Source organism: Rhincodon typus, chromosome 17, assembly GCF_021869965.1.
Source record: "Rhincodon typus isolate 14 chromosome 17, sRhiTyp1.1, whole genome shotgun sequence".
Classification (NCBI taxonomy): Eukaryota; Metazoa; Chordata; class Chondrichthyes; order Orectolobiformes; family Rhincodontidae; genus Rhincodon; species Rhincodon typus.
Window position 1 is genome coordinate 32,271,796 of NC_063348.1, and position 27,562 is coordinate 32,299,357.

Here is a 27,562-nt window from a genome sequence, read left to right on the forward strand (position 1 = left end):
GTTGAAAGTACTTTTACAAGATCGCCAATAAATACAGAAGAAACAAGTATCTACTGTTCTTTTCAGTTTAACACTTCAATCACAAACTTGTCTACGAAAGCATTATTTTAAGTCCCGTGAGAAAATGATGTGTTTCCTTTTAGATATAATACAAGCTGTGAAATTTTTCTCAAAAACCTACAATTGTGGATGAAAGATTACACAAATTCCAGATTTAACATCAGTACTGAATATCTATGCATAAAGCAAATTAGTCATTTCTGAGGCCTGCATTATATTCTCTACATATATTTTTGGAATGATCTTCAATACATCTGAAGTTCCACTGCAAACTGGGAGAATGTTCTATTTTATCCAGCATGAATTAGCACAGAACTGGCAGTCAAAAGCCTGAAGCACTTTGCAATACCAATGTAATATGCACCATCAATAATACTGTGTGCAAACTCAGTATTTGCTCAGGTACCCTGAGCAATATCCCAAGTGAAAGTTAAATCATTTTAGATCAATTTTCAGTGTCAAATGCTTTCAACTATGCCCAGGCAGAAAGAGGAAAATTTCACGATGCAGCAACTACCTGGCTAGAATAATTACAGATGAACATGTAAATAGGAGAAAGGAGACACTTGATCACTACAAATTACCAGCTAGAAATGGTTTTGGCTGACTATAGCACTCCAACAATGTCACAGATAAACACAAATAAAAGCAAATGTTGGAGACATTCAGGTCAGGCAACTTCTCTGAAGAGGACTGTTGGCATTTCTGCAAGGTCATCTCTGTCTTTATTTCAGATTAGTAATTTTTTGATTTTGAAAAATATTTGTGAAGAAGGCAGCTGTGATATCTAGAGAATTGGAATGCAAAAGGAAGGAGGTTATGCTTCAGTTGTACAGTGCCTCAACAAGGCCCCAGTTGGAATATTGCATTCAGTCCTGGATAGCACTGTAAGAATATACTGCAGATTTATTAAAACAATACTAAGCTTCAGTGGATTATCCCACATTTTCATACATTGACTACCACGTGCCACAGTTGTATCCTATCAGTGAATCTATATTCCTTTGCCATTTCCGTTTCCTATCTACACAACTTACTGTTCCTGCTAATTAGATTTCATTTGTAAACTTGGATGTACAGCTCTATATTTCTTTAATTAAGGGGCTATTATAAATCAGAGGACTATCAAATATCACATTCCAGCTCAAAATGCATTCGCCTTATCCTGAGTCTCACTACCCCCAATGAAATTTTAAATCATGTCTGAGGGCTTCCTCTAATTCCATGTGAGATGATCTTTACTAATGATCGCTTATCAGCCAACCTGTATACAACTCCCATTTTCACAGTCACTTTTTCTTTTAAAAGAAATGATTATTATTGGGTCCAATTCCCTTCTTTAACACCCTTCAATATTTTTAGCTATGAACAAACGAGCAGCAATCAGCCATTCAGCCCTTCAAACATACTCTGCTTTTGCTACAATTTTGGCTAAATTAGCATGGCCTCTATTTCCCTGTCTAACCCATATGCTTTGACTCACTTGATAGTCAAGAATATATCAAGTTCAACCTTAAAACATTCAATGACCTTGCCTCCATTTGTCCCTGGGAAAGGGAATTTCAAAGACTATCAATTCAACATCCATCCTCTAAAGACCCTCGGGATCTTATATCTTTCAATAACATCACCTCTCACTCTTCTAAACTCCAAATGATACAGGCCCAACCAGTCTACTTTTGCTTCATAAGATAACTCCATCAGCCTAAGAATCAGTCAAGTGAACCTGCTCTGCAAGAACCTTCTACTACAATTGGCATCCTTAAGTAAGGAGGTCAAAACTGTACACAGTACTCTAGACGTTGTTTCACCAATGCCAATACAACTGTAGCAAAACTTTCCTTCTTTTATATTCCATTCCCTTTACAATAAATGACAACATTTCGTTTGACTTCTAATAACTAGTTGTGCCTGCATACTAACCTTTTTAGCTTCATGTGCCAACACAATTCAGCATTTTTTCTCCATATTAATATATGCTGCTTCACTATCTTTATCAGATACATAGCAAACAAACCTAAACACTTCAAAGAAAATTGGATTTTTCAGTGTTCAATTTTATAACATTTCAGAGATACAGGTTGAGGCACAATTCAGAGTAAAAGCTTTTAAGTGTAAAAGCAAAGATTTTTTTTGCTTTTATTATGCATCTTTCCAGAAATACCCTAAAAATCTCAACAACTGATGCATTCAAATTGTTCTTGGAAGTGTCTCAAGTTTTCATCTCTACTACACTATCTGGGAAACTAACCCAAGTGTTAAATATTTATTCAATGGCAAAACTCCTGCTGATACTGGTCCAAAGTATTCTTTTACAGTTTTAATAGGTATATACGCAATATACCCTATATATGCAACTTGAAGTAATGTTCTAGCTTTCCTTTCTTAAACATAACTATGAACTACCATGTATTTGTATATTATTTCTTAGGTGTTACTTTGGAGGATTACAAAGCTCAAATTTCTTAAACCTTTCCTGATAACTCAAACAAATGTCATATACTGAAAATTCCGGAAAACTACCATAAAAAATTAACACGCTGCACGTCTGTCAGCATCCGTGAAGAGCATAACAAAGTCAATGACCTTTTACACGAGATGTTAACTATTTTGTCTCGGCACAAATACCTGTATTATGGAACATGTTGTGCACTTGCAGCCTTCGGTGATCTACAGCGTGGCAGTTTGGGGCTTTGGCAATAACAACTAGCCTTGTGATTCTTTTCGACTCTGCATGTGGTGCGTGGATGTTTCCCTTGAACACAACTCGCACTCATTATCATTGCTCTGTTTTGACTCTGGAGTTTAATACTAAATCACTTTGTTGTTTGTTCTGCATTGGTTGGATATAGTTAACATTAATTAATCAGAAATTCTTGGTTTTTAAACTTTGATCATAGCTATTTCAACATAATTCAATTAACCTTCCTCTAGCTACAGAAAAATTTTACATGCAATTTTTACACCCAAATATATTTCATTTAAATTGTTTTATGTTAACTGTTCAATTAGCTTCCAAATTCTCTGTCCTTCCTATCTTTGTATCATCTACAAATTTAACAAGGTTATATCAAGTTTCTAAATCCAAGCCATTAATAAGTTAGAAATGTTTGTTTTACTGAGACAGATCACTGATGTTTACCTGAACATGAGCCTTCAGCAAGCAGCAACTGTTTGATATGTTTAGCCTTTTTCTGACACATTGCCAGGCTATTGCTTAAAACCACACAACACTGAACTTAAACAATGCTTGAATTCACTAGGTATTCCAGTTGTAGTATTTTACGGTGATGGTTTTGGGACGTGTCTTCCTGGAAATCAAATAAACTTGTCGAAGTGGCAGCCTGATGTACATGGACATGGCATTTTAATACTATATTGGGCAGATTCAGAACAGATCAAACAATCAAAACTGGGCCTCTGTAAAGTATTCTGCCGCTATCTGTATCGTCCTGATCTGCAGTATCCACTAATGTTACCACTATTACGATCAACTGTGATAAATCAGACCCACTATTCCTGGAGTTGCAACAAACATTCAAGTCTTTTCTTAAAAAAAAAGACAGTAGCACAGTCCCCCAATTTACCTGATTTTCTGGTTTCTGCACTCAACAAGAATTATTTATTATACATTAAAAAAATGCTATTGGCAGTGCTACTCAGTGAGTTCATTGGCCAACAACATGATCACCAATGTTCAGTTTGGGTTCTTTTGGGATGATGCAACTCCAAATCTCATTACATCCTTAGTCCAGAAATGGAGAAGGAAAAGAGGGTACTCATGAGGGCACATGACAGTGATTATCTTGGCATCAAGACTATGTTTGACTGAATGAGCAGCAAGGAGCCCTACTAAAGTTGAAGTCAATGGGAACTGGGGCTAAACTTTCCATTGACCAGTGCTATATCTAGTACAAGACAAGATGAACATGGCTGCCAAAGATTAATCATTTTAACACCACAACATGACTGCAGGAGATCCTCAGTGGTTTTCTATTCACAACTATCTTCAGTTGTTTCATCAACAATCTTCCCATCACCATTAATTCAGAAGTGGGCATATTCACTGATGATCATATGGCAGTCAGTTTTATTTGCAATGCCTCAGATAAGGAAGCAGTTCATTCTCAGATGCAGCAACCAAGCTTGGAGTGATACATGGACTGGATTACTTGCCACTGAAGTGCCTGTCAATGGCCATTTGCAGCTCTGGTTCATGTGCAAGCATGACCTCGACCTTCCTGTTGCAGGTCATTTTAACACAGCGTCTTACTCGCATGCTGCAATCATCTAATGAGCTGGAGGGGCAACATCTCATTTTCAAATTATGCAGTTTACAACCTCCTGGTCTCAATATGGAGTTCAACATCTTCAAATTGTAAACTCATTCCTTCCCTTTCGTTTAGCTTTGCTTGTTACATTGTCTGTCACCCTCTCTCTTCTCCCCTACCCCAGTAGGCTGTCTGTTCTTTCCAGTCTGGAAGTTAGACACACTATTGTTCTGCCATTCTCACATTCCAATCACTTCATCTGCACTATCTGCATCCTTTCTCCCCCAGCTCTCCAACAGCAAACCCCCCCAACACCATCGTATAAATTCTGCCGCCTCCACACTTGACTTCAGCTCTGAAGACTCATGGAGATTATATCTCTCCATGGATGCTGCCTGACCTGTTTTGATCTCCAGCAGTTTTTTTTGTTTTCAGTTCATATGCAGCTAACTTCCCTCATTCACTAGCATGATCATTGATGAGTCCCAGAATGCATGTACATGCGTGTGTTCTCACACGTGTGCAACACTGTTGGCCAGCAATTTACCTAGCCAATACTAGGCTGGGATTATCTCACCTCCAGATGGCAAAAATGTTTCCATCATCTACAGGATACAAATCAAAAGTTTGATGATACATTCTCCACTACCTGGATATGTGCAGTTCCAACACTCAAGAACCTTGACCAGGATAAAGCAATTGACTTGATCAGCATCCCATTCCACACCTTAAGCATCATTCCCACTACGACCAGAACATGACGACTTCATTATGTACCATCTACAAGATGCACTGCAGCAATTTTCCAAGGGATCATTGAAAAACCCTTTAAAAACTGTGACGCTTATCACCTAGAAGGAAAAAAAGCAGCAGGCACATCTGGACAACACTACCTTCAAGCTCACTGCAAACTCACAAACATCCCGATTAGGAAACATATTGTTTCTTCAATGGCACTGGATCCAAATCCTGGAACTGTGGGATACCTGCCTCACAGTATAGCAGAAGAGGGTTGGAAACACACCCAACTATTGGCACACATTTATCTCAGCCTGGCATCAAGGAGCCCGCGCAAAGGTAGCTAATGGGAATCAGGTGAAGAAAACACTACTGGTTGAAGTCATACCTCACACAAAGGTAGAATGGTTGTATCTACTGGAGGTCAATCATTGTGATCATAGAAATAGAAACCCTACAGTGTGGAAACAGGCCATTCGGCCCAACAAGTCCACACCACCCCTCCAAACAGCATCCCACCCAGACCCATTCCCCTAATTTCCCATGTCTAACCCACCTAACCTAAACATCCCTGGGCACTATTGGCAATTTAGCATGGCCAATCCACCTACCCTGCACATTTTTGGACTGTGGGAGGAAACCGGAACACCCGGAAGAAACCCACGGAGACACCAAGCAAACTCCACACAGACAGTCACCCGAGGCTGGAATCGAACCCGGGTCCCTGGCACTGTGAGGTAGCAGTGCTAACCACTGAGCCACCGTGGCCGCCCTGTAAATTTAGTACCAGTTCCTCAGTAATCATCAATTAGTTGCTTTATCAATGACTTTCCCTCCACCATAAGGTTAAAAGTGGGTTTGCTTAATGATTGTACAATGTTCAGCACCATTCACCATTCCCCAGAAACTGAACCACTCCATGCCCATGCAGGATCTGTATAACATATAGGCTTGACCTGATAAGCAGCAAGTAACAATTGGATAATGCAAATGCCAGGAAATGACCATCTCCCCTTAATGTTTAATAATATTTTCAATGTTGAATCCCTGACAAACAACATTTTGGGAGTTACCATTGACCAGAAACAGAATGGAACCAAACATCCCAAAGCCTGTCCACCATCTACCAAACACAAGTCAAGACCACAATGGCATACTCTCCACTTGTTTGGATTAGTGTAGCTCCAAGGACATTCAAGAAGCCCAACATTATTCAGGACAAAGCAGCCCACTTGACTGGTACCCCATCCAACAACTTAAACATTAACTCCTTCCTCTATTGATGCACTTCAATTTATAAATGAATATGTTGGTATTAATGGGATTATATTTTTACTCTGTGTTTAAATTGAATTTTAAGTAGATAGTTTGGCATTTTCTATTTTATCTTCATTTCTTTTCCATTTATTGCTAAAGCAAAATCAGCAACTGTATGTGTGGGTTTCAGTGAGAGATCACTTCCTTAAAACAAGAATAAATAAAAATATGATCTGTAAAAGCCACAACAATGGGAAAAAGGCAGGAAAGTGGCCCTGAGGATTATCAGTTGAGTTATGATTTCATTGAATGTTGGAGCAGACTCAATGGGCTGAATCACCTACTTCTGCTCCCAGATCTCATGCTCTTATCATCTAACTTTCAGCTCGACTAAAGACCCGTGGTAAAATTCAACCCATAAACTTCTTCATTATCTCTGCTATTTATTTACTCCCCATTGCAATTCTTCAGTCTGAGAAACCAACATTCACTTCTGCTATTTTTTTTTGAAAGGAATTGTAGGAATAGTTGTACAGAACTTGAATATGACTGAAAAAAAAATACATATTATTGAAGCAAACATTATTAACTGGTGCATTCTCTGTGCAAAAGCTTTGACCAGTCAGACACCATTTACAAATCAATTAGCTCACACCTTTCATGCAAATTAAATGTTGGTTTTCCCTTTAAATTGGTATTCTTGCAAACTAACCTGATGAATGAAAAATGAAAAACGTTTCTACAAAATGTGTACATTTAGCAATACTTGCAGAAGCTCTTACAATGTGTTTTTATATTTCTTGCTAGTCTGGTGGTCAGATTCTACTCATCTCTTTATCAATACAAGACCACAGGCCAAGTGCCTGAAAATAGGATTACAGCAGACAGTCAAGGTCCCACCAATCTCCTCCCTTTCCTCCTTCTATATCCTGCAATAGATCCCATCAGGACCTCGGGACAGAGCTATCTAAAAGTTTTTCAAGACACCTAACACCACCTCGTTCTTAATATCAAGATGCCCCAGAATATCAACATTCCCCTCCCTAATCTCACCATCATCCACATTCTTTTCTTTGGTGAATGCTAATGCAAAGTACTCATTAAGGATCTCACCCACTTCTAACTCCATGCATAAATTCCCTCCTTTGTCCTTGAGTGGACCTACTCTTTCCCTGGTTACCATCCTGCTCCTAAGATACATATAAAATGCCTTGGCATTCACCTTAATCCTATTTTCCAAGGACATTTCAGGGTCCTTTCAAGCCCTCCTAATTTTTTGCTTAAGTTTTCTGCTTCCTTTATATTCCTTGCTTGATTCAGTTTCCTAAACCTTACATATACTTCCTTTTTTCTTTTTAACTAAACTTTCTCTTGTCATCCTTATACCCTTTTACCCTTACAGGAACATGTTGGTCCTGAATTCTTATCAACTGGCATTTACCCTCAAACAGCCACACCCAATCTAATTTCTCCAGTTCCTGCCTAATATTGCTCTCTAATTGGCCTTCCCCCATTACAGCACTTTCACTTAGGACCAGTGTTATCCTTGTCAATAACTATCTTAACAGTTACAGAATTAGAATCAATGTTCCCAAAATACTCGCCCCACTGAAACTTCAATCACCTGTTCAGGCTCATTCACAAATTCAAGGCCTTTCGGCCCCTTCACTAGTTGCATTATCTACATATTGTTTCAAGAAACCTTCCTGGACACACTTAACAAATTCTGCGTCATCTAAACCCTGAGCACTCAAAACTGGGGGAAGTTAAAATCACCCACAACAGCAAACCTGTTGTTTTTATATCTTCTATGATCTGTTTACACATCTGTTCCTCTTTCTCCCGCTGGCTATTGGGAGGCCTACAGTATAACCTCATCATAGTGACTGCACCTTTCTTATTCCTAAATTCAACCTATCTGGCCTCAAAAGGATGGGCCCTCCAAGATGTCCTCTCTTAGTACAGCTATGACATTCTCCTTAATCAGTGATGCAACTCACCCACCCATTTTACATCCCTCCCTATCACGCCTGAAACATCGAAACTCTGGAATATGGAGCTACCAGTTCAGCCCTTCTCTCAACCAAATTTCTGTAATGGATACCACATCATCGTCCCATGTACTAATCCAGACTCTAAGATCATCTGCATTGCCTGTTATACTTCTTGTATTGAAGTACACTTCAGATCACCAGTCCCCCTGTGTTTAACTTGGTTCTGCCTGTTTGACTTACTTGACTTCATAGCGACATTTTTGTCAACCATACCACTTGTTGACCTACTACTCTGATTCCCCACCCTCCTGCCACACTAGTTTAAACCCTCCCAAACAGTACTAAGAAATCTCCCTGCAAGGATATTGGTGCAATTTAGGTGCAACCATCTTTTCCTGTACAGGTCCTCCCTGCCCTGGGAGAGATCCCAATGATTCGGATATCTAAAGCTCTCAGTCCTACACTAGCGCTTTAGCCACTCGTTTAACACGATCATTTTCCTATTTCTTTCTCTCCCAGCACATAGCAAAGGGAGTAATCCTGAGATTACAACTCTAGAGGTCCTGCTTTTCAACTTCCTACCTAATTCTCTGAATGTCCTTAGCAGGACCTCATCTCTCTTTCTGCCTATAGTCATGAGTACCAACTGGCTGCTCAGTACAATAAAACTTCACAAGAAAATAGATTTTATTTCTCAAATGGAAGAGAGATTTGTGGGGAATCACAAAATCTGTCTTTATTTGTTCACCATTTTTTATATGTGTTGTAATTTCCAAAACTAATTTCCCCAATCTATTTTAGCTAACACATCCCTCAAATGTATAGAACTACATTACTATTAAGTAAAAGACTTTATTTTGCAGTTTGCTACATCACTCTTAGCCCAGTGTGAAATTATGTCAAATTATTGATGATAACAATTTTTCTTCCCTGAAAGATTCCTTCCTGAGAAGTTACTAATGAACCCTGTTTCGTGACACAAGACAAGATTTAAATGAATATGCTCTTTTCCCGGTTGGTTCTATTTTTCGAGGAATTTTCCTCAGACATATTTGTGGAGCTCAGAGTCAGAATCAGAGATGTACACCACAGGAAAAAGGCACTTCAGCCCACCACATCCACGCTGGTTACAGACAACCATCTAACTATTTCACTAGTGTAATCCCACTGGTCATCAAAACAACTTCTGGGAGCTTGATTTACCCATTCTATAAAGATCCCTATGATTATATCGTTATCTTTGATAGAAACTCTATTTCTTCATTAATATTACACAAACCTTATAGATACTGGTAGAGAAAAGAGAAAATTATCTCACCTCTATATTTGACTGTGATTATTCCTTTGTTCATACCCAATTCCTGCTCTGCTAAGTGAATGTTCATACAGTTTAACAGATTATTTTTAATCTAGTTTGTAAATGATCCACAACTAAAGGCTCCCGAATTAAAGGTACACAGAATCAATGGGAGCAATTAGACTACATGGTGATAATGATATTAACTTTACACCTCTCAGCCAATCTATCACATATTTTAGTATTGTTTTGAAGAATAGAAAATAACTGACATTTATTTTGGTAAATAATTAACCTTAAATGATAACCATTTTCTGAACTATTTCCATCACCTCCATCTATTTCAGAATAAGACTATATGAATTTGCAATTCACTTGCATTCATATCCACAAATAAGTTGTCAAACTGAAACCTTGCATTTAATTTCCACACTTCCTTTCATCTAGAGTGAAGACAGCTCTAACGAAGCTGTGGAATTGAGGAGCATGAAACCTTTAAGTTTTGATTTGATCTGAAATTTGTGTATCAATGCAAATGCAATTTAATGTCAAAAACAAAGATTGAACAAAATTGAAGCTCATTTCAAACTACTGAAGGTTGCATAAAATAATCAGGACCTCTAAATGCAATCTGACGAGTCCTAACAGAAAGGTGCATGTCTGCGGATGTGGACGCAGACAGGAGAACAAACAGCCATCCAACAGTTCCATAATGAGAGTTGACACATAGCTGGGATACTGGCTGGCACCATGGGATTGTACTTGGCAAGAATGAGCTTTAAAGAGGGAAACAAGATGAAGGATTTTTTTTTGCAATGAAGATCTATTAGCAAAAATAGGAACAATGATAATCAACATTTCAAATTAATAAAAATATACAGGAAACATCACAATGAACAGCACATAAGCATCACTGTCTTCAGGAATAATTTCAACTTACATCAGAAATTTCTGGCCTTTGCTTACCTGATTCATACCTTTATAGCTGACACCCACTGCTTACACTAATAATAATCACTGTTTACGGTCAATATTTGTTAAGCCTTCACTGAAACATTACACTGAACCAAACTACAACAATGATGTCCTAAATACTGTAAATATATGCACATTCTCACCGACAATGGTAATTTTTTTTCATTTCCAATAGATTGTTCTACAATGTTGTCTTCGGCTTTGCAATTTCTTCCTGCATATCATTAAAGATGGTCCATGTGTGGATTCATTAAACACAGATGACTGGCAGCAACCTCACCCCATCACGACAACTCGGACTGCAGCAATATTTCAATCCTTTGTCCAACAATGGAAACTCGTTCCATAATCACACAGTTAAAACTAAGCTCCATCAGGGAAGTTGTTAACATGAACTGACAGCCATTCAGGAAATTACAACCGAGGTCAGCAGTCAATTGTGCTTTAGCTGTTCTGCCTGGTGATGTTATAATTTTTAACACTTTAAATTAATCCGTTAAAAAAACATCTGCATTGATTAAAGCACATTTTTATAGCTCAAAGTACAGCTTAAATTTATAAAATCAAATCAATGTCATGCTGTAGTAATAAGCATACAAGATCCAAGCTAGAAATAGGTTCACTGCCCTGTTTCAATCTTTAAAGATTATACTGCCATGAACTCTTCTATTAGCAAACATGTATTGGCTAGAACAAAGGATTTTCCCTTGCTCCCCTCCCTTTTAAAAAATGAAATGCTGATGGCAAACTGCATAATCATCACGTCATTCTCAACATAATGGGCAGTGGTCAACAATAAAATCTACTTAATCTGATGTGCAGTATCCAAAGACATTCATCAAACCAAGCAAGTACAGTTATTCAAATAGAACGCACCAAGTTCAAATGAGTCATCTCCATCTCAATCGGAATACAATTTTTCAAGGTACTTGATCTCCAAGAGGCAAAAAGGTTTATTCCTGCTCTAATGCAAGTCTTTCAAAATAAACAGAACTAACAGATTTTCTTCATTTAATAAATTGAATATCAATGGCTCAATTTTAATTTTCCTATTATTGACATTGCATTCAACAAACTAAAACAGCTGTTTGTGATCAGAATACTTCAACCTGAATGAGAATTTCTAAGTGATCAACAGTCTCATCTGCTCTGCATAGTTAATGCACCTGGCCAGTAGCATGAAGCCACCAGGCCAACATGCAGATCAAGTGGCAACAAACTGTTGGAGATTTGTATTGGAATGGTACTAACATCTGAAGCACAGTCCTTGTGCTAAATAACATCAATATACCAACCTCTGACACCAATGTAACACAGTAGAGGGATAATTAAATTTGATTCCTATTAATTACGCAAATTCATTGCAACGAATATCAAAGTAAATGCTGTTAATTATAAGTTATCAAAAACCAATAAAACGAGCCATAGTCTTTTGGATTTGCCACTAAATACTTTCCTGCAATGTGGCTGCCCGAGAAACTGCAATGCATTCTGTTTATTTGGACTAATCCTAACTACTGCAGCTAAAGTCATGATCAAGACGGTGTTTATCAGTAAAGCAAAGAGCTCAGATAACTTTTGATCATTGACCTCCTTCCCTCAATGTTCCTGGCAGTGTGTAATTGTCTTTGCCAAATTTCAGTTGCACATATTCATCTCCTTGTCCATGATTTTGTTCTACTCTATGGAGTAATATTACTCCTTATTGTTCTTTTAAAATATATGTTTTCTAAAATTTGTGCTCATTAGGGAATTGAAACATATTCCCCACTTCAGGCATTAGTATCAGCAAACGTATCAAGTCAAGAACAAATTTTAATACTGAATAAATCTCTCTTTTCGACTTTACTAATGTCTTTTAGCTCCAATTTAAAGCTACTCACCAGTGATTGATACAATACTTTCTATTTCACAACCAAGTACTCTATTTCTCCCCTCCAACTGCCAATTTAATGGGCAGTTTTAGTCTATAGATTTGTATATAATTCAAACTGGGTTCATGTTGCAGATTTCACATAGAACAAATTGCAAAAATGTGATGCCAGAGTCACAAATGCAAAAGTAGCTAAATTATTTCATTTGTAATAGTCTGAGCGTGGTGGAGATTTCTGACAGATAATCAAGTTGAAGTTGTTGGTAGTTTGCAGAGCTGACTGGTTTGCATGCAAACTTTTTGTCTCCCTTTTAGGTGATATCAACAATGTTGCGTAGCCTCCATTGAAACACTGTTGTTCCATCCCACTCTGAATTTATAAGGTCCGGTCTGTCATGGTGGGCAGTCTTGTTTCTGGTTTTGTACCGTAGTGGTTTGTAGATGGGTTCTATTTCGACATGTTTGTTAATTGCTTCGGGGGAGGAAAACGAGGTCCCCAGGAATTCTCGTGTTTGTCTTCGTCTCGCTTGTCCTAGTACAGTAACTTTGTCCCAGTTAAATTGATGCCCTTCTATGTCAGCGTGTATTGAAACAAGGGACAGTTGGTTGTGCCGTTTTGTTGCGAGTTGACGTTCACGTATCCTGGTGGCAAGTTTCCTGCTGGTCTGTCCTATGTAGCGTTTCTTGCAGTTGCTGCATGGTATTTTATATGTCACACTTGGGCTGCTCATTGTGGGTATGGGGTTTTTCATCTTGGAGTGTAACTGTTTGCCAATGCCTGGCAAACAAACAACCAACACCAAGAAGGCACTGTACGCTCCAACACACTGGCCACCCTACTCTATGTCAGAAACACATCAGAATTCCCTACAAGACTCCATTGACCTTTTGGAATAAGGATAGCACACAAACCAACAGCCACATTTTGCAGGTTACTCTCAAAGATAAAAGATCCCATACTCACAATGAGCAGCACAAATGTGACATATTAAATACCTTGCAGCAACTGCGAGAAACACTACATAGGACAGACCAGCAGGAAATTCGCCACCAGGATACATGAACACCAACTCACAGCAAAATGGCGTGACCAACTCTCCCTAATTTCAATACCAAACCGGAAACAAGACTGCCCACCATGACAGACCAGACCAGAGACATTCAGAGTGGGATTGAGCTACAGCGTTTCAACGGAGGGCACACAACATTGACAATGTTACCTAGAAGGGAGATGAAACGTTTGCATGAAAACCAGACTGCTCGGCAAACCAACAAACAATTCCAACCTCAACTCGAGCTACAGATCTTGATTAAAACATGAAACCAAGTTGAAGAGATGACAAACACAATATGCTGGAAAATCACAGTATTTTATTAAATATCAGACAAATGAATTTAATTTATAATTTACAGTCTTTGTTTTACCTTTCTCTTTACCAATCATCAGTCAGAATACCCAAGGAAACATTGATAGTGTGGTAGATTTAATCAGAGTATGGCAAAATCTTTTTATCTGGCAGTCTATTTTAGGGAAAACGAAAAGGAGTGAACAATGCTTTAAGTGAAATACTTAATGCCTCTCAGCACTGTGCCAAATTCTGAGAGATGGGCACCTACCTACCTGCACAGACAGAATGACATATGCACATTTTTGTGAAGGTGACAATAAGCATTAAATTTGTGACAGAATTAGTGTAGGAATAATGCAACCTAGTTGTAATCCCCAACTCTCTCTTAATTTGCTCCAGTAAGGGCAATACACTGCCTAACATCATTTGCAGCACAGAAGTAAGACATTTGGCTGATGGGGTCAATGATAATACTGATGTTTCACATAAGCGTTCTCTGGCCCGTATTTGTCCAACACTATATCATGCTATTTCTTTTCTCCTTTGTGTTTAGCCATATTTCCCTTAAATAAATTTATCTTCGAAGTCTCCACAACTGCTTGCAGTATCATGTTCTAAAATCTAACTATTTGCTATTGCTGAAAGAGAGATGTGTTGTTAAAGCTTTTCAACCTGCATTCGAGGACAGATGGAGAAAATGTCTGATTTCCAAGGGAGTAATGATTTATACAGCATGCGTAAAGGGTGCTGATTGCTTGGAAAGTCGACTCTGGCTGGTCGGAGCAGTGCCATGAAGAATACACTTCCTGAATAATCCCAACTGTGCCAGGAATTGCACTATCAAACAATTTAATATTGTCTGTCAGTCAGTCAGTCTCACAGCGTGTCTCATCTACACTTGTTCAAAGCTATAATTCATGTGCACAGTCTTGTAAAAGAAACATGTCAAAACCTGTCCTCATTTTTCAAGGACCACACTTCCCCTCCACAGTGGTCGAAAACGCCCTCAAACGCATCTCTCATGTTTCCCGCAACTCATCCCTCACACCCGCTCCCTGCAATAACAACAAAAACAGAATCCCCCTCGTCCTCACGTACCACCCCACCAAGCTCCGGATCCAACGCATCATCCTCCGCCACCTGCAATCTGACTCTACTACCAAGGACATTTTTCTCTCCCCACCCTTATCTGCCTTCTGGAGGGACCGCTCTCTCCGTGACTCCCTTGTCCGCTCCACATTCCCCACCAGCCCCACCACCCCCGGCAATTTTCCCTGCAACCGCAGGAAGAGCCACACCCGCCCCTACACCTCCCCGCTCACCCCCATCCCAGGCTCCAAGAAAACCTTCCACATTAAACAGATGTTCACCTGTACATCTGCTAATGTGGTATACTGTATCCGCTGTTCCCGATGTGGCCTCCTCTACATCGGGGAAACCAAGCGAAGGCTTGGAGACCGTTTTGTGGAACACCTAAGCTCAGTTTGTGACAAACAACTGCACCTCCCAGTCGCGAAGCACTTCAACTCCCCCTCCCACTCCCACTCCCACTCCTTGGACGACATGTCCATCCTGGGCCTCCTGCAGTGCCACAATGATGCCGCCCAAAGGTTGCAGGAACAGCAACTCATATTTCGCTTGGGAACCCTGCAGCCCAATGGTATCAATGTGGACTTGACAAGCTTCAAAATCTCCCCGACCCCAACCGCATCCCAAAACCAGCCCAGCTCGTCCCCGCTTCCCTTACCTGTCCGTCCTTTCTCCCACCTATCCGCTCCTCCTACCTCAGCCCCCACCCCCACCTCCTACCTACCAGCCTCATCCCCGCCTCCCTGACCTGTCCGTCTTCCCTTGACTGACCAACCCCCACCCTAACTCCCCACCTACACTCACCTTTACTGGTTCCATCCCCGCATCCTTGACCTGTCCGTCTCCTCTCCACCTATCTGCTCCTTTATCCATCTTCCATCCGCCTCCCCCTTTCTCTCTATTTATTTCAGAGTCCCTTTCCCCTCCCCCATTTCTGAAGAAGGGTCCAGACCCGAAACATCAGCTTTCTTGCTCCTCTGATGCTGCTGGGCCTGCTGTTTTCATCCAGCTGTACACCTTATTATCTCAGATTCTCCAGCATCGGCAGTTCCTACTATCTCTAATGTCGAAACATCATACCATTTTTGAACTAAAACAAAAGCTTACAGAACAACAGTGCATTCACCATGGTAACTCCTCAAACAATCAGAATCAATTTATGAACCAATCATGCAGGATTGTTTTTTACTCCCATTGAATCTTGGGCTCTTCCGTCTGTCTCGAGTGCTTGACAACAAATTTCAACAAATGTCTTTTTCAGAACTTAAGTGCAACTTTATGTCTTGCACCCATCACGGTCAACACAAGAATACTAACTTTCAAATCATCACAACAACTTGTACTTTAGGAGAAAAGCTTGCTGACCAGTTGGCAAGTTGACTCTGATTGGTTTAGAATGTCACATGGTTGACAGCATGGTGGGAGAGTTTATATTGTAGCGTACAGGTATCAAAATTACATGGGATGGATGAAATAGACCATATAATCCAAATGTCACCCAATAAGTGTTTCTTCAAGACACCAGACTAAGTTATAATTAACAAGAACATCTGAACTTTTAACTATTTCATTTGAAACATCAGTTCAACATTTCTGAAAGTTAGGATCTGTCGCTCCTTTTACACAAGGAATGAAAGATTCTGACTTACTTCCAATTATAAATATTCTGTTTATGAACATAAAGCTGGTTAATTTATGAGGTTTCTGTGGTGCAGTGGTAGTGCCCCTAAAGCTGGTCTAAATGATCTGGATTCATTGTCCACCTGCTTAAAGTGGTATCATGATGTGTCTGAACAGGCTGATTTAAATAACTATAATTTGTTGAGAGAGAGACAGTGCATAATGCAGAGGGTGCATGCACAATTCAGTTCCCTGTAAGAAAGTGAGTCATAGATTCAAACCTGTAGCCTTCTGCCCATTAGTTAGAAGTCTTCAATAGGCTGTCATGGCACAGTGGTGATGACCCTACTGTTGGGCAAGGTGACCTGGGTTCAAGTCCCATCTGAGTTCTAAGAAAGGGTCACCGAACCCGAAATGTTAATTCTGCTTTCTCTTCACAGATGCTGCCAGACCTGCTGAGCTTTTCCAGTGACTAGTTTTTGTTTCTGATTTACAGCATCCACAGTTCTTTCAGTTTTTATTTTGCATGTGTGCGCATCATTTTAAAGCTATGATTAAGAGATTTACTAAATACTTGACCAACATATGTTTTTGATTTGTTTACACGCTACATCTTTTTACCTTGAAAGCATATTTCCGACTTATGTGATCTTCAGGGTCAACCGGCGAGATTACATAACTAGGCAAAGGAATGCTGCCCAGTACAGTCTCCTCTCTGCTGTCTGTGTAAAACAGAACAAATTGCAATGTTAAAAATTCTTGTTTATACACTTCACACGCTGAAAAACTTGATTACATTTACAATACGGAAACATTTCAGCAATTCATCCAAAATGCAACAATCCGCTTATTTTTATAAAGACAAACTTTCTTTCAGGCAGAAGTATTGGTTTTTAAATTATTAAAATAATAATTTTCTCCAATTAGCTCCTCATATATTGAGATAAGTGACCCATACCACAGTATCATTCCAGAGGTCTGGCAGCCACAAAATACATTACCTACACATAAGTAAAGAGTTAATGGAGGAAAACTATTCTAACATGGAGGCCATCAAAAGCAAGCCAATATTCTTGTCATCATTCAATAATCAATCATACAGTCATATACACTTTGCAACACTTTCTATGTGATAACAATCAGAACCAAGAAACCCAGAACAATTTCCTCTCCCAAAAACAAAGATTACCACCCGTCTCATTAAACAATGTATAAATGTTACATACAACTTAAATAGTTAAGTTCTTTGACATGCACATTCAGATAGGAACCATGAAGTACCAAAGCACAAGTCAAAATTAATTTTCATTGATAAAAACAAACATAATTTAGTGAACTGTAAAAACACATTCTATTAAACACTTGACAGCAACAATTAGATGAATAGTCAGCTTTTATTCCTGACTAAATATTACAATTATTTTGTGTTATCAGCATACTCTCTTCAAGCCATTTGCATGAATTAAGCATTTGCACAGCAATGATAACACAAGGTCTACCCATTAGCTCTGCGATGTCTATTTATCAGACACAGAATTAGCAATCAAACATAATCATGGCACCAGGTTACAACGTTCACATAAAATGAATTGCTGAATCAATTGACAGTACTTGTTCTTCTCTCTCCTCTAATTATCTAATTTCATCCCTTAAAAAGTATTCAAAAATATGGCTGCACAAGTTCAGGCAGACCTGAAGGATTTCTGCTAATATCCACACGTACACATCAAGGATCTGCAATCGATTTGACCATGGGTGCTAAGGTAGTACACTTCAAAAACTAAACCAAGCCTAGTCCCAACCCTTTCCAATGGATAGTTACTGCACATGTGATCAAAAGCAGCAGCCCTGGTTTACTTATCCCTTCTGACCTACAGAACACAGAAGATGATGCATTTCCCCAAGTCACTGGGTAAGTACATACTATCAAATTAATTTGATAAACATTACAAGACTGAAGAGAATCCATGTTGATTGCATGTTTTTCTATTCCCACAAACAGTTTAAGTCACCACTGCATTTGAGCATCATTGTCGACATGTTGTGTGATGATTTACAAGTAATACTCAGGGTTGAATTTTTTGGGGTTGGGACGACTTTTACAAATGGAAGGCAAGACTCAAATGCAAGTCCCATCTCGATTTATGGCCATAACTAAACAGGAGTGGGGTGTGAAATGCACAAGCATAGAACCCTAATCTGCTGGGCAATTTGAAAGTAATACTAAATTTCAAGGGCTTTACTCTTGGTTACAAAGTGTTATACAGATGCTGCTGGACTGCATTCACTGACAGGCCACCTCATGTAGTTTAGAAAAACTATTAACATCTGTTCTTGTAGTTTCAATAAACTTCATTACCAATGTTCAAGGGCTGTAATTACAATTGAGCCTATTATGGATCCTCAACTTCTTATGGATCCTTCACATTTTGATCAACAATTTTAACATGCTATCTTTGATGTGTTTACTAAATAGTTTTGTTTTGTTTTAGCAACAGATTGACAACATTAGCAGATTTATAATTCAAATGGACTTAACGAATGAGTTTTCTTTCTTATATCAAGTATGCATGAGTCTTATCCAGTAGATTGCCTGGAGTTTAACATTTTTCACATCTCCATGGTTGGTGAGGTTTGCCCATTGTGGATGCTAGATTAATGGTTAAGGAGGCAGCACTAAGGGTTCTGATAAGGGGATGCGAGACACCATGTGTGGGGTATGTGGGGAGGGGCGTGAGCAAGGGCTAGAAGGCCTAACAGCCTTTTATAGAAGTAAGTCAAAGTCTCAGAGAATCGAGGCAGGCCTTCTCACCAGCTCGGCTCAGCACGTGACCGTTTCTGTCGCTGCATATCAATTGCCTCCTAAAGGTGGTAGACCTGACTCAGTCACACTCCCTAGAAGGAAAACTGCATTTGACATAACCTGTTATATGGAGGAGAGTTGGAGTTACGAAATTTCTCAACGTGAGTAACCCATTTTGGGAGCAACATTTAGCTCATATTTTCAATGGTGACAATCAGTTAGTTTATAACATATGTTTACCCAATTTGCATTTGAATTCTTCTTACAAGTTGTGAGTGGGTAGTCTGTACTCACCTTTGTAATAGAATAGACAATATTCTGAAAGTGCAAACCATCGGCGTTTCCACAGTCTCATTCCAGAACTGTCCTACAAGTACAAACCAGAAATCACCCATCAAGTCAAGAGTGGGTTTTAAAAAAATACAAAAGTTCTGAAACCTTTGCCATGTAAAAGAGACTACAAGGACAGCTGGAAGTTACAATACAACAAGGTGTAAATGAGAGCTCATATTGCATCAACGTCATAAATCAACTGGCAAGTGACTTCAAGATAGACCACACAATCCAAAATAAGAAAACAAAACTGGAAATACACAACACATCCATCAGCATCTCTACAAGGGAAGACGCGTTAATGTTTGAAGTACAAACTCTTAACTAGAATTATGAGGAAAGCAGTTAACTTAATATACCGAAAAGAGAGGAGATAATCTTACTGATTTGTCAGTCACTGAACAGTTTCAGATACTGCATCACAGTAAAAATAAATTATGACAAGAAAAACTAATGATACCCCATCATCCAATTAGGAGAAATTTACAAACATTTCCTTGCGGCAGGACTGATACACTTTAACAAGCATTATACAATAGTGCAATCAGAGAGTAGTTAGTGTACTTTGTACCATATATTTTGTACAAATTTAAACAAAATGAACAATGGATGAATTGTACGTTAATTTGTAACCCCATTCTTTTCTGTCCAAGCTTTTGTCCATTCTTGATCAGTGAACATCAATGTTTCAAAGCTGCTATAGGTGGCAAGAACCTCAAACTTGCTTAACATAATATTTATTTGCTTCAAGCACTAAAAGAATAATGGACCTATACTGCAAAGAGCTTGGCCTAAGGGAAGAATGCTTAATCAAACAGAAATGTACAAATTCTGCATCGATTCAGCAGTTTTAACAAATACAAATAACAGGCACTTAAAGATTCCTGCCAGGCAATACTCCAGGCCAAATGCAGTAATTAAAAGTTACTTTCACAAAGACCAAAATTTACTGTTTAAAAAGAGAGGTTCATAACACTGCAAGAGAATATTTTTCACAGGTCATATACAAGCTTCAGATAAGCACAGATGTGTGATTAAATACAAAAATCAAGAAGCTGTTGTATAATTTGCACTATCCTCCCAACAGCTTCGCAAATAAGGCATCTTGCAGTGACAGAGATTAATGAAAAAGGTATGAGCCATGGTATTGGAGTAATACATTAGCACGGATAGCGGAATGACTAATTGAAGACAGAGTTGAAATAAGGGAGACATTTTCAGGAGGACTACCTGTAATTAATGGAGTGCCTATATATGTATATTAATAATTTGGATGAGAGAAGCAAGTGTACCATAGCCAAGTTTGTGGATGACACAAAAATAGATGGGAAGCCAAGTGGTGAGGAAGACACAAATTCTGCAGCGGAATATAGACAGGTTAAGTGAGTGGGAAAACTTGACAGGTGGGAATGTGAGAACATGTAAGCTTTTGTATTTTGGCAGGAAGAATAGAGGACCTGACTATGCTTTAAATGGGAAACAAAAACTGCAGAAAGCTGCAGCACCAGAGATTTGGGATGCATCATACTTAAATCTCAAAAAACTAGCATACGAGTTCAGCAAGTAATGGGGAAGGCAAATGGAAAGTTGGCCTTTATTTCAAAGATGTGGAGGTGCCAGTGTTGGACTGGGGTGGACAAGGTCAGAAATGACAACACACCAGGTTATAGTCCAACAGGTTTATTTGAAAACACAAGCTTTCAGAGCATGAGTCATTTCACCTGACAAAGGGGCTACGCTCCAAAAGCTTGCGTCTTCAAATAAACCTGTTGGACCATAACCAAGTGTTGTTTCATTTCTGACTTTATTTCAAAGGGAATGGAGTATGTAAGTTGTGCTAAATCTATACAAGGCACTAGTCAGACCACAGCTGTAATACTGTACTAAAACAGAAATTGCTGGAAAAACTCAGGAGGTTTGGTACCATGTGTTGAGCAATAGCAGCATTAAGAAAGCAGCTGGAATACTGTGAACAGTTTTGGACCCCTTATCTAATGAAAGATAAACTGGCATGTAGGCAATCCAGAGAAGGATAATTAGGCTCATCCCATGTCTGGAAGGACTGTTGTTGAAGTGAGATTGAGTAGATTGGGCTTGTACTGATTGGAATTTTGGAGAATGAGAGGCAACCTTATTGAAACATACAAGATTTCTGGGGAACCTGACAGGGTAGATGCAGAAAGGGTGTTTCCTCCTTGTGCGAGAACCTCCAACCAGAGGGCATAATCTCAGTGTAAGCCGTCACTCTTTTAAGACAGAGATGAGGAGGAACTTCTCTGGTAGTGAATTTCTGGACTGTAGAAGTTAGGTCACAACCTACATTCAAGGCTAACATAAATAGATTTTTAATCAGTTAAGTAATCAAGGGTTATGAGGAAAAGGCTGGAAGTGCTTATATTGATCATACTGATCAATGGGATTGGGGAGGCACACATAATGGGATAAAGGATCTTAAAACCTCTGTTTCATTGGAGCAATCTCTTACTGATGTGAAAAATTGGCCACGATCTCATTGAATGGTGGAGCACTCGATAGGCTGAATAACCTACTTCTATACCTACCTTTTAATGGGCTAAAATGACCTTTTACACTAAAAAGTTACACTGAACAAATTGTTGCTGAAGTCTTTTTTTAAATTGATATCATTTACTTTAGCTTTGTTTTTACCCCAGTTCTGAAGCATTACTGGACCCAAAATATGCACTCTGTTTTTCTCCACAGATGCTGCCAGGCCTGCTGAGATTTTCCAGCAATTTCTGTTTTTGTCTCTTCTGCTCCAGTTTGCTTTTGGTACCTGATCAGACGTGCTTTATTTTAACTTGCACTTTCTCGTTCAGACCCTGAGCTTTTCACTAGTAATGCCCCAATCTGTTCAATGTTGTTTATCTATTCTCACATATTACACATGCTGAATTATTTGCATCTTCCACTTGCAAGCACTCACCATATAAAATGTTTATGGAAAGTAAATGGATAAGGACAGTTTAGTGAATGGCAACTACCATTTGCTCATTATCTGCAATAAATTCTGATCCAATGTTGTGCTGAAAATTGCTGGAGCCCAACAACTCATGCTATAAGGAGTTAGCAAGACTTCACTTTGAAATGCTTTTGCACAGTAACTTCCTTGAACTATGCATTTGTAAAAGCCACATGGCATCTGGGACCTTCATGAATATTGTAATCAACAATACATCAGCTTAACAGAGGAGAACAAAACAAATGAAGGAGTACGAAATTCAGTCAAATGAGGTACAAAAGAAAAAGATAAAGAAAATAAAAGGGAAAAACATTGTGAATCTCTAACAATACTGGACTACCTGCAGGAATGAGACTTAACAATTTAAACTGTTACCTTACTAGAGACACGGATTGGCATTGCAATAATAATGATCACATTGTGATAAGGGTGTTTGTATTAATTATGAAGCCAAACTTTGTTTAGTAGCTTTAAAAAGAACAATTAAATGTACAAATTCAGCAGGTTGTTTAAAGTAACAGTGAGGCTAATGATGAGATCTGCACTTGCAAATAAAACAGCATAGAAGTATAAATGGAGCAGCAAGTTTTTGAGAATCATATCTCATGTGGTATCTTTCAATCCTTAAATTAGGCCGATTTTTCACATCAGTAAAAGGTTGCTCCAATAAAACAGTTTTCAACAACCTTTATCCCATTATGCATGCCCCCCCAATCACATTGATCAATATGAAATATTATAAGCATCAAATCCTCTTCCTGTATATGCTCTTCACCACAAATGGATCTGTTAAACAGCTAATTATAACAATGAGCATGAGCTACTATTGGCTTTGTAAAGGAATCAAGGATTTTAAAAAAGTCTTAATCCAGTCTTAATATGACATTTTCAATTTTGTCCAATATTTATGTTCATGAATTCCTGCAATAAAGCTCAATTTGGAACCAACCCATACAAAATGTCTTGTGCCATGAATCCACTCGATTGTGAAAAGTCACTTGGATTCTGCTCAAACTAGTTTCATTGAGGCAACAAAGAGAAAACTGCAGTGATATCTTGTTGCAGTTGTACCAAAATTGACAGATTAAACAGTGCAATATAAAGCCCTGTAAATACTGGAGGTCAATGGGAAATAATTAACAATTGGCATATCTACTCCAGTAATCAAATTCGTCTTTAAGGTAATGATCAATTTAAATAGCAATCCCAATAGAATCTTGCCAACATCAGTAATAGATTTAAAACCCACTGAGTAAAATCTGTAAAGTCCAGGCCTGGGATTACTTTCTAAAAATCACAATTACTAGACAAAGAAAAATGAAACCTGAAACTAACACAGGTAAATGTTAATGAAATTCAAGTTGCTTGGGTTTTTATTTGCTTGGTTTCTACTAATAGAGTTACTCCTGACAGTGAATAATGAAGCACCTAAATTACCATTGCAAGTAACTTTCAGTTAAGGAGATTATATTGGAATTTACTGGCTCAATAGCTAAACAACTTCATCTCTGCTTCCCAGCTATGCCAAGTAGTAGTAGTAATAAATTGGAAAGATACTAATCTTGGATTAAAAATGTCCCAATTATTTTCCATTATTCTAATTTTCAATAAACTTCTACAATCTCGGGTTTTCACAGGCTAATACCATTTGTTTCTCATCTCTGAGCAAACTGAAGACCAAGTATTCCTGTGAAGTGATAGCTCTAGTGCATTACACTGCACTGCATTATCTGACTGATGGATTAATGGCATGTGAACATGGATACTTTTCCAAATCGTTTAGGTGAGTTCAAGTCTTAGCGACATCCCTACCCTCTGAACGATATTATACAAGAAAGAAGTTTTGCTCTCTTCAAATTGATTTCAACAGATACATCAGCACCTCAAGAATGTCACCATCATACAAAATATTGCCCATCATGCAATTCAGCTGAATTCAGCAAATAAATATAATCCTGATAACTATGACCAATTAACAGGAAATTTTAAATAAATTTTTCTGTTTACTTTTATGCCCGAGTTCCTATCATTCAATATGCAAAATCTCAGTAAGGTGGTTAATTGAGATTTACAGTATGCCTTTTTGTAACACATATTTAAAGTGGAATGGCGAATCTGAAACAAACTTATCAAAATGATCTAACATGCCCAAGTTTTCATCTGTTGTTGATGACTTAGATACTTTAACATTGTTTCATTGTGCTATTTCATACCAAAATTATATGCTTCCCTTTTTGTTGCATTAGCTCAAAAGTATTTAGCGGTTAAATAACTACCTCAAGCATTACAGTGCAAAGATACTATACACCTTCACAGGTGGGAATGTGAGTTATGATCACTCTCACTTGGCTCAGTGGTAACACAATCACCTCAGTGTCAGAAGCGTTCAAGCCCCACGCCAGGGACTAGAGTTCAGAATCTAGGCTGACACTTCAGTGCAGTACAGAGAGAATGCTCAGAAGTGCTGTCTTTGAGGGCAAACTGCTTCCATTAGGAAAGCAGAATTTTAACATAATTCCTAGCAGAATCAATGGGGGGTGATAAGAGTCTGCTTTAAATGACAAGCTCTGATCTGCAAGGTACAACAGGTAGGATATGTATAAGAAAATTCAATAGAATAATACATAAAATAAATATGCACACACTTGGAAGAGGAGTAGTTTCCAGAACCACGACTGGGACTACTTGGACAGGTCTTCCAAAGAGCTGGCACATGCACCAAATGGCCTCCTCCTACGCTGACAATTCTAAAAAAAGTTTGCATCTGCCATTTTGAATGCAATTTATCACAGAAATGTTCAACGATTAGTGAAGTTTTCATCATATCTGGTCAACATGAGCAGGCAACCAACACATCCCAGCGAAGATTTCCTTCTATTTTAGACAAGCCAAGTCAGTGGGTAAAAACACGGAAGAAGACGTATAATGGGGATAAATGAGATTATTAATATTGGTAGCAAAAACAGGAAGGTGGATTATTGTCTGAATGCCGATAAATTGGGAAAGGGAATAGTGCAATGAGACCTGGGTATCCTTGTACACCAGTTACTAAAAGAATGCAGGTGCATCAGGTGGTCAAGCAGCAATGGTATACAGGGTATTGGCCTTCATAGCAAGACGACTTCAGAAGAGGAGCAGGGATAACTTGCTGCAATTATTCAGAGACTGGAATATTGTATACAGTTTTGGCTCTTTATCTGAATGAGGATCTTCTGGCTATGGAAGGAGCACAACAAAGGTTTACCAGGCTGATACTTAAGATGGGAGGACTGAAAATATGAAGAGAAATTGGATCGGTAAGGACTATATTCACTTGAGTTTAGAAGAATGCAGAGTAATCTCATTGAAGCCCAGGAAATTCTAACTGGACCAGTCAAGGTAGATGTAGGAAGGGTGTTCCCAGTTGGCAGGGAGTCCAGAACCAGTAGTCACAGTCCAAGGATGTGGGGTAGGCCATTTAAGACTGAGATGAAGAGAAATTTCTTCAACCAGAATGGTGAGCCTATCAACTTCTGTGCTGTAGAAAGTGGTTGAGGTTTCAAGGAGATAGATATAGTTCTTAAGGCTAAAAGAATCAAAGGATACGAGGGAAATAGTAGGAACACACTATTGAGTTCAATGAATCAGCCATGATCATAATGAATGGCACAAGTGGCTTGAAGGGCCGAATGGCCTAATCCTGCTTCTATTTCCTCTGTTTCATTGCAGTTTGCGGGTATTGCTGTGTATAGGTTAGTTGACATTGTTTTTGCTTACATTACGACACTAACAACTCGGAAAGTTACTTCAATAGTTGGGATATCCTGAGGTTGTGATGAGTGCTATACAAAACAAATTTTTCTTTCTTTTGCCTTTCCAATAATTATTAATAATTCTCATAACAAGTTCATGAAATGGAGATTATGCCTCACTAATTCTTTTCATGATGCTTACGCATTCTGTGCCTTCAAACAAATTTACCTCTTTGGTCCTCGTGGTAACGGATGTTGTTAAACAGTTCTCACTTTTCAGGGATTGTTTCACGTCCTTCAACAGTCTGCTATATTAATCCCCTCCTTTAAAAAAATCCAATGACATCCCTCTTTTGCAAAGCACCAGCCATTCTTGAATCCCGTGATCATCTGCCAATTGCTTCAATGTGCTTTTACCTCTCAAATCCACATCCAACTATCCCTAGAATACCATACAGAATCCTTCTACTTAGGGGTTTGGACTTGCTAAAACACGAAAATAGTTCTTAAAGTCTCAAATTACATGCTATCTGACTGTGACAAATCTAAATTCTCTCTCCTTATCACTCTCAATCTGTCTCAAGCTTTTCATGCGATAACCACACCAGAAGATGTAGCATTCACTAAGCTCTGTCCTTCAATGAGATCAAGGCTGATTTAATAATCCTCAGCTCCACTTTCCTGCTTTTTGTGCATAACCCTCGGTTCCCTTAATGCATAAAAATACGTCCATCTTAGCCCTAAGTACACAATGGTTCAGTCCATACAGCCTGCATCTACTTAATACGTACGATTCATTCACTAGATGGAGTTAAAAGAACACGTTCTGAGTGAATCAGAGATAGTAGGAACTGCAGATGCTGAAGAATCCGAGACAACAAGGTGCAGGGCTGGATGAACACAGCAGGCCAAGCAGCATCGTTCTAAGTGACGTATTTTAAATTTGTTGCAGTCCTCCTTCGCCTCAGGTTTCCTCAAAACCAGTGTTTAAATAAAGTCACATTGTTAAAGAGATAACCTGCTCTTTACTTCCTTTCCATTGAGGCACAATATCATGAATTTTAATTTCTCTCGCATACCACTGTAAACAGGTCTGTTAATTAATTGTGTCAGAGATAGTAGGAACTGCAGATGCTGGAGAATCCGAGACAACAAGGTGCAGGGCTGGATGAACACAGCAGGCCAAGCAGCA

At 38.7% G+C, this 27,562-nt stretch overlaps 1 protein-coding gene across 1 annotated transcript in view; it reads right to left on the reverse strand.

Annotated features, from left to right (window-relative positions):
• Positions 1–27,562, reverse strand: part of plekha7b (pleckstrin homology domain containing, family A member 7b) — a 419,580-nt gene that overhangs the window by 114,826 nt on the left and 277,192 nt on the right. Inside the window, exons 5-6 of the mRNA XM_048606908.1 lie at positions 19,621–19,693; positions 17,145–17,245 (exon numbers count right to left, since the gene is read on the reverse strand). Coding sequence (XP_048462865.1) covers positions 17,145–17,245; positions 19,621–19,693 — 174 coding nt within the window. The remainder of the gene's footprint in view (positions 1–17,144; positions 17,246–19,620; positions 19,694–27,562) is intronic.